Source organism: Leptonotus elevatus, chromosome 2 (assembly GCF_054856555.1).
Source record: "Leptonotus elevatus isolate MCC_2025b chromosome 2, RoL_Lele_1.0, whole genome shotgun sequence".
In the NCBI taxonomy this organism is placed as follows: domain Eukaryota; kingdom Metazoa; phylum Chordata; class Actinopteri; order Syngnathiformes; family Syngnathidae; genus Leptonotus; species Leptonotus elevatus.
In genome coordinates, this window is record NC_141240.1 from 42262634 (window position 1) to 42271925 (window position 9292).

The 9292-nt window shown below is 43.5% G+C and overlaps 1 protein-coding gene across 1 annotated transcript; it reads left to right on the plus strand.

Moving 5' to 3' along the window:
* Positions 1-1576: 1576 nt before the first annotated feature.
* Positions 1577-4906, plus strand: pou3f3b (POU class 3 homeobox 3b). Its single transcript, XM_086070045.1, has 2 exons — positions 1577-3486; positions 3878-4906. Exons 1-2 carry the CDS (start codon positions 2212-2214, stop codon positions 3974-3976), a joined length of 1374 nt encoding a protein of 457 aa, XP_085926171.1. The 5' UTR covers positions 1577-2211; the 3' UTR covers positions 3977-4906.
* The last annotated feature ends 4386 nt before the right edge of the window (positions 4907-9292 follow it).

The window sequence follows — 9292 nt, forward strand, 5'->3', positions numbered from 1 at the left end:
CGAGGAGTGCGTGGCTGAATTGGAGCCGTTAAAGAAGGGGTGCACAAACTAAGGCCTGGGGGACATTTTCGGTCCGTTGGCCATTTTTAGCGGCCCTCCGTATCTCTCTCTCTCTCTCTTTATACATATATATATATATATATATATATATATATATATATATATATATATATATATATATATATATATATATATATATATATATATATATATATATATATATATATATATATATATATATATATATATATATATATATATATTAATTGGGGGGCTTCCCATAATAAATAGGTTATTTAACGTGTACGTGCTTTTGCACAAATGAAAAAGGGAACAACGCTGTTTAAAACTAAAATAATAACAACTTTGTCATCATAATTCCATTTCACAAGCAAAAATGGCAACTTTGAATTTGTGCTCTGTTTCAAGGTTCGGTTTTAAAAAAAAATGGACACATTTGCTGGTGCTTTGATCCTGAAAGTGGAGATCTGCTCAGTGCAGAGGCGGATTTATTCTATAGGGAATTTAACTATTTGCTTTATCACCTTGAAGAAAGCTTTGACTGAGCAGTTTTTAAAATACATAAGGAGAAAAAAAATGTGTTTTTTGTGCATGTTTATTAAATTGAAGGTATAAGAATATCAAAACTGCCCTTGCATCCTTCGATGAATCTGCATTGAAAGAAAACGTTCAAACACCCCCGCTTTAAAGACCACTTTTGGCTTTGTGTTTTTTAAATATGATTGTTTAACCCTGCAGCCTCGTTAAAGGTTTCGCCGAAGTGAAGCCATTGGATTATTATTTCTATATATGCTAAAAGGAACAAATGTAATCGTTTGTTGCACATTTAAACAGTTTTCTCCACAAAATCATGAAAAAGCTGCTGTTTGGATTAAGCCATGAAAAATGTCTTGATTATGCCTTGCCTAGAGAATTAAAGCCCATGTTGATTCCTTTTTCCAAACATTGATGGATTAAAATCTGTTTCATTGACCAATCATGGGCGGCGTTAGTTATATGACATATTTTTTTACGTGCACATTTTGTTTTATATGTCAACAGATGACATAAGTTCGAAAATCTTAATGTCACTTACACAAATGTATAAGCATATTGCTAAATGATTGTTTTCAAAATTGAGCATTATCTTTGCAAAATGTCTTTGAAATGAATGTTCTTGCATTGGTGCCGCACGACCGAACTAATGTTTTGATGATGCTTCCAAACAGGTCCCAAGCAGATTGGTCGCAAATGGTATTTTTGGACAAACACAAGAAGAGGTCACACTTGATGAGCTTCCACTTTATTTACTACTCTGGTTTTGTTTGGGCTGCAATTAAGAATAAGCCAATCGGAACCGCCGGAAGGAGTTTTCGTGCGCGCGCGCGCGCGCCCGCCCGCAGCGAAGCTCCTCGTGCCTGCCAATCATTCCCCGGGCAGCCAATCGGCGGAGAGGAACGGGGTAAACATCCGCGAGTCCTCGTGCTCGAGGGGGGGCTCGGGAGGGGGCGCGGGGGGGGGAGGCGGGACTTGACGGCCCGTCAGGGAGAGAGAGGAGGAGAGGGAGAACAAGCGAATGAGAGAGGAGGCTGCGTGGTGAGCAGCGCCTTCCACTGTTCCGACGGATTCTACTTCAACTGGAGTTTGCGCTTTGCCACCTTTAAATATATCAAAACGGAACAAAGACAAAGACTCCTCGCTGCTATAAAAGAAGAATAAAGCGAAGGAGAAATCGGACTGAATTACAAAAGGACTGCGCTCATGTTTTTTTTCACATCCAAAGGGAACACAAACTGGGACTCTGTGGACAATTTGTGCAAGCTTTTTTCTTGACTTTTTCCTGACCACCAAAAGTTTGTTTGGGACGACGCTTTTTCCATTCATAATTGATTTTTAATGTGCGAATTCCCAGCCGCCAAACTTTGTTTACGGACTGCACAAGGACTTTTGACAAGCAGGAGTTTGCATCGGTCCATCTGCCCGAATGCTGTAAATGCATGCGGATTTTATTCAGTCTCCGATCCATCTTTTTGGCGTTTTTTTTCTGTTTTTGTTCTTGTGTTTTTTCACGCATGCACGCGCGTATGGTGCGCGGCAAGCCATACTTTTTGAAGTTTGAATAATTCATGAGCTTTAATTTGCCCACACCAACCAAGTGACTGTAAAAAGGGAGGGGGCTATCCACCAAACATATTCATAAGGCTTGACGGAATGGCCACCGCGGCTTCCAATCCTTATCTGGGCAGCAATAGCATCCTGTCGTCCGGCTCCATCGTGCACGCGGACTCTGGAGGCGGCGGCATGCAGCCGGGCAGCGCGGCTGTTACCGCGGGCTCCGGGGGCTACAGGGGGGACCCCTCCATTAAGATGGTGCAAAGTGACTTTATGCAAGGCGCAATGGCAGCCAGCAACGGGGGGCACATGCTGAGCCATGCCCACCAGTGGGTGACCTCGCTGCCGCACGCCGCCGCCGCCGCCGCAGCGGCCGCCGCGCTGGCCGCGGCCGAAGCCGGCTCGCCCTGGTCGTCGAGCCCGGTCGGCATGAGCGCCAGTCCGCAGCAGCAAGATGTGAAAAGCTCGGCCAGGGACGACCTGCACACGGGCACCGCGCTGCACCACCGGCCGCCGGTGCCGCCTCACTTAGCGGCCCACCAGACTCACGCGGGGGCTTGGGGCAGCAGCGCGGCGGCGCACATCAACTCCATCTCGGCAGGGCAGCAGCAGCAGCAGCAGCAGCAGCAGCAGCAACAGCAGCAGCAACAGCAGCAGCAGCAGCAGCAGTCGCTCATCTACTCGCAGCCGGGGGGCTTCACCGTCAACGGCATGCTGAGCCCCGGCAGCCAGAGCCTGGTGCACCCGGCCCTGGTGAGGGGCGACACCCCGGATTTGGACCACGGCAGCCACCACCACCACCACCACCAGCATCATCCGCACCACCAGCACCACGGCGGCGTCAACAGCCACGACCCGCACTCGGACGACGACACGCCGACCTCGGACGACCTGGAGCAGTTCGCCAAGCAGTTCAAGCAGCGGAGGATCAAACTGGGCTTCACGCAGGCGGACGTGGGCCTGGCGCTGGGCACGCTCTACGGCAACGTCTTCTCGCAGACCACCATCTGCAGGTTCGAGGCTCTGCAGCTCAGCTTCAAGAACATGTGCAAGCTGAAGCCGCTGCTGAACAAGTGGCTGGAGGAGGCCGACTCGACCACCGGCAGCCCCACCAGCATCGACAAGATCGCCGCGCAGGGGAGGAAGCGGAAGAAGCGCACGTCCATCGAGGTGAGCGTCAAGGGGGCCCTGGAGAGCCACTTCCTCAAGTGCCCCAAGCCCTCGGCCCAGGAAATCAGCAGCCTGGCGGACAACCTGCAGCTGGAGAAGGAGGTGGTCCGAGTGTGGTTTTGCAATCGGAGACAGAAGGAAAAGCGGATGACGCCGCCGGGAGTGGCGCAGACGCCGGAGGATGTGTACTCTCAGGTCGGCAATGTGAGTGCACAAACGCCGCCCCCCTCCATGGACTGCAAGCGAATGTTCAGTGAAACATAGAGCGCAATATGTCATATTCCGTTAGACTAAACGGCAAACGCACACGCACAGACGATGGCCGCGCAGGATAGCAGCATTTTCATACTGTGATTGTCAGGGAAAGTGAATGACTGCAAAAGAAAAAAACAAAAAAAATGTCTAATCTATTTTTTAGCACACACAGAAAGAGAGCGAGCGAGAGAGAGAGAGAGAGAAAGAGAGAGAGAGAGAGAGACAAAACAAAGAGAACCTTGAACCGCTTTCCCTCCCAACCCCCTTCGGAACAAACGCGTCTTCTTCAGGGCCCTGAAATGTCTTAACCTAAAAGGTTCCTTCTGCTTGTTTCTTTCAGGGGCATTTTTTAGTAGATTACTTAAAAGATGCGAGTGAGGCGAGCGACCAGAGGGTGACAACCACAAGTTCATTCCACCAGGTAATTTTGGCGCATTGAGACCACACCGAGACCCCCCCCCCCCACCCCACATCTCATCCCTCCATCACCAAGTGTTGTTTTGATGCCCCCCCCCTCCCGCCGTGCCCCCCTGCCCACCCTCCAAAACAACGACCACTGTCCTGTGTGATGGAGACAAAGGGCCAAGCTTTTTGTACACGTTTAGACGCAGGACTGTCCTGTCCCCGCGAGTAGAACGACATCCACCAAGCTTTCTTCTTCTATTTCTCACCCACATTCGAAGGGATCAGGGATTTTTTTTCCACGACAAAAAAAAAAAAAGACCGGAAGTGGACTGCTCCCCAAAACCCGCCAAGATCTCAAAGATCATTTTTGCTTTCACGTGGCATTTATTTTCTTATTTAATGGACGCTGACGTGGTGCGGATTCTTCTTCTCCCCGTTTATATTTCAACAAATTGAGACATTTGACAAAGACTTCAGCTGCACTTATTTGTCGAAGGGGGAAAATAATCTCCAAATGTTTTGCCAAGTGTGACTGAGTGGGTGCTGTGGACATATTATTATTAATGCTGCCCTTTCTAAGCAGTATTCTTTGGTAGGTTTGAATAAACAACTCTGTAAAGCCGGCAATAGAGATCACTAGATCAGATGCTGATCGCAATTATTGACTTTATATTTTAGTTTTAATATTTTATTGGGAATACCTATGATTTATTCCAAACGGTAATTTATTTCCCCCCCCCCCCCCACCCCCCATGGACTTGTGTGAGACGTTTTCTTGTTATATTTTCTCCTTCTATTTCTTCTTCTTTTTTCCTTCTTTTTTTTTTTATTCCGAAGGAGCGCAAATCATCACAAGCTGCCGTTGTTGGTATATTTTGATGTGATCATTTGATTGTAATTTAATTTCAGTAGTGGTTTCGTATGAGCTGATTGAGACACAATAAATTTGTTAGAATGAAAAGCAGATATCTTGTGTGTTAAATTTACATGATTATTATTATTATTGCTATTATTATTATTATTATTATTATTATTATTATTATTATTATTATTATTATTATTATTATTATATTAAGGCGGTGGTCTTTTTTAATGCACACACGTCGAATGCAATGTTGAACATTTTGGAGTCTAAAATGGTCGATTTAAAAACAGTCGAACCATTTCACGAATGTCGGCGTTTATGCAGCGTGGAAAGCAGTCGTTTGTTTACATGTGTATTGTCAGGCCCCAGCAAGAACATCCTAACCTAATTGTTCATGTGGCCCATTTGGTGTTTCCACGTGATATGTGCATCATGCAGAGGAAAGTGCAGGCAGAATTCACTTGGATGAAATAATAGAACGTGCGTGGACGTGTTGGACTTGCTTAACCGCCGTATTTTTGTTTTCAATTTGTAATTATTATTTTTAGTTGTTCATAAATTTAAAACGTATTCGTTATTTGATGTAATTATTTTTGGCTGCTTTGCCTCACTGGCATTAGTGTGGAGATGTGATCAGTTTATATTTGTGGTCATCGATCACTTCAAGAGCTGTCGGCAAAATTCCGATTGCGAAACATATTCGTGCGCGTGAGTCATGTGTCTTGGTGGCTATTCTATTTTGTTATTCAACTTTTCTTTCCCGCCACTCACCAGAACTCACAGGACGTGTCCTTGCGACGTGTACGTTTTGAATTTCGCGGATGGATTCCCGCACTAGTTGCTTAGCAACCGAATTCAATGATCACATAGCAGCACTTCTTTGTCTCCGTTACTGGAGATGGCACTGCAAGCCGAAAAGTCATTCCCAACTTTATTTTCCACCAACCGCCTTCTAACCACTAACCATTGTGATCATTTATTTTCAACGAGTTGTTTCATTTCAAGTGAAAATCCAAATAATTGTTGCTGGCGCTTTTTTGTCTCTGCTTGAACAAAGTTAGCCAACTCGCTGACACGTGATCATTCTCCTCCACGCACAAGCACGCCTTGCTTGTGCCCAATCTGCTGAGAGATTCAAGCGGGTCCGATGCACAAAAGAAGCTTCAAATCTCATAATGGGTTTTGATCCGCCTATTCTGCAACAGCTTTGGCTTTTTTTTTTCATGACTCCTCAAGCAAGCCGATATGTTGGCAGCCGTGCGTGCTCGATCGTGAGGCCCTGCGTGCGTGCGTGCGTGCGTGCGTGCGTGGGGGAGCCCAAAACTAAAGAATCGAAGCGGCTCGTGCAAGTCCATTGCACCTCTGTGCTCCTAAAAGCACTTGGTCCAAGATCTGGCGGGATTTCTCGCACAAAAGCAAACTTTGAAACACTTAATTTGTCGCTCATTTCAATCAGGCTGCGACAGGAAGCCGCTGCTGCGCTTGTCATAGGAAATAATGACCCCGATTAATATTTTATCTATGCTCTTAAGCAAACACATCCAATAAAGAGGATGTTACCCGACATGACGTGAATTTGTGGGGCTAATTAATGATTAGGTCCTGTCTGATAAGCTTGATTTCGCCGCCCTGTTATTAAATGCATTCAAATGAGTTAACGCGACGTCAGCACTTCTTTTCGGCTTCTTTTTGGGGACATTTTACATCTGTATTTAATCCACGCGTTGCAGAATGATTATAGGCTAGTTTTTGTATTCCAAGTTTTCTGAAACAAAGGAACAAATAATGAAGACTGTTCGTATTTATTTGACTGTGCCTTGTAGTTTATTTATCAGCATCATTGCACGCAGATGCATAAACACTCACCTCTTGCCAAATTGTTTCACATTATTCCAACATTAACGACTCATTTAAATGGCCGGTAATGTTGCCTGCGATGTTTGAATTGTTAACCGATTAAAACTTAATTTACCATAAAATATTGGTCTTCGTTAAATGACATCAGAGACTTAATTGCCACAAAAAAAAATGAACACACGAAACAATTATTATTGTCGACGCATGAACGTTGCGCTTATTTAAGTTTAGGCCTGCATCCAAACAGAAGGACAAACGAGCATCTTCTCAGGCGGAATTTCAGGATGTTGCCGAAATGACGACGCGATTCTCGGGGGTTCGTCTCCATAAATTGCGAGCAGGCAGTGAGCGTGACTGCTGAGGCGCAGGCAAACACTTCATCTCGTTTGCCTCGCTTTCATTGACCCTTTTGCAAAACGCGCTTGGCCTACCTGATTACCTGGCAATTATTATTTTTTAAATACAATAAATAAATAAATAAATAAATATACCGCGTTAATTACAATACATCATTCATATCATCGTTATCTATCTCTCTATCTATCTATCTATCTATCTATCTATCTATCTATCTTTCCACTATGCGCCTTAATGTTATTGACCAAGGAAACAAAAAGTCTGATCTGCCGTTTTTTTGCAAATATAAAACTTGTCGCAGTAAAATAATTCACCGAACAGCAAATGCTTTTGGAGGATTGGATTTAAATGGAAATTTTAAATAATGGACATTTATTTGAGCCCTTAGTGAAACTCCAATTATCGTATTTAATTTATTTGGTGCAGTTGTGGCGCGTGATGCTATTTATTTTTTATAGTTTAGGCTTTGTCTCAATGTAATATTTAATATGTCATATATTTAATGAATTAAAACAATAATATAAATATCATTCACCAGTGCAATTAATATACTGTATGTCAATAAAGATAATCCATACAGAAAACGATTTAATGAGGAAGAAACCGTAGCACATGAAATATTTGACCCTGCAGCGCCGCCCAGTGGCCACTTGACCGACTCTTGAACTTGAAAAGCATATTCACGTACAGTATAACTTTAAATACATTAGATGACGAGGGGTTTTTTTCAGCTCCCAGTATTTTATTACAAGATATGTTGCACGCTCTTCGATGAGCTTTTGTGTAAAAAAAAATAATAATACATTAAAAAAAATCTTGGTTTCATTTCTTTCCTATGTAAATGTTTGCTTTTTTCAAGCAGCTTTGCAGTCAATTCGAGGGGTTCAATAACCGCCTGATGATCCCCACAAAAGATATCGACACGGTTTGGCCGTTGCCAAGGCAACCAGGAAGCTAGTTAGTGATCTTTCACATCTCCAGTCGACACGTGCGTGACTCCTCACACGTATTATTGGAAAGCTGCTATGTGGTTTTCACGGCTAATGATGATGTGATTCTCGTATCTTGCTGCTACAAAATTGCAACTTATGATCTATCGTTTAAAAGCAAAGTGGAATTTCCCACCCGGACCAAGAGCACCTAAGGAAATAAGAAACGTGGTCACGTGGTCAATTCCAATCACTATTGTTCATTGAGGTAAGTTTCAATAAGTTTGTGTTTTGTTACTTGGCTGGCGCATTAAAGGTGCGCGTGCAACTTTTTGAAGCATCATTTGGAATTTGGAGCGCAGAGACACACACAATATCGATAATGAGCTCTGCATGGCTTCACATATAAGCTACAATACAATACTTTCAATAATATTGATAGCTCTTTCTAATATTGTTTCCTCTAATTAAACAATTTAGCTAATAAAGAAAAAAAAAACAGCATTCATCCTTGTTTTTTTAATTATTATTATTATTTTGTTTTAATACCACGACTCCTCTTTCGGGTGCCAGCCAGGTGAGCTGGCTCACCTGAAATCTATCCCATCTGATTTTGGGCAAGAGGAAGGGAAACTTTTACACTGCAGGCCACATACAGAAGGACAAAACACTCGCACTCAAATTCAAAATATATCAGGGATTGTGTGTGTGTGTGTGTTTTTTTTTGGGGGGGGGGGGGGCAATTAAGAGTCTTTATTAAAGACAGAGTACCTGAAGATGTCGGGTTGGATGCCGCAGCCCAGATTTGAAGCTCCAAAATGTCGTTTTCAAAAGTAGTAATCCAGCAATCTGTCATGTACTGCATATTGCTGGTTTGGACCAAAATCTGATGTCACAATTTTGCAAATTCCATATTTTTTTCACAAACCAGTGGTTGTTATTTTTTGCAAATTATTGACCAATTTAAAGAATTGAAAATGACCTGTTGTGTTGACGATGCAATGTTTATGTGTTGGACAAACATGCCATTTTGGGGGTCTCCTTAAAAGTGATTATTTTAGAGGTACGAGGGTTGCACCCGACACCAGCGGTATGTGGTTTCAGTCACAATGAAAGAAACCGTAGCTACACTATAAAAAAAAGAGTAAGTTTGAATACCTTTACATTATTAACACGTGTGACCATGTTGTTATCGTTAGCACAACAAAGCTAGACGTTTTTTGTTGCTCCACAACAATTTGCTGAGTTGCTTGCACTTCAATCTTGAATTTGTTATTTAATAGCACAAGGGCCGGCGCTTGTGAAACTCTTGTTCCTTTGTTGTGAAACGTGAGACGGCCAA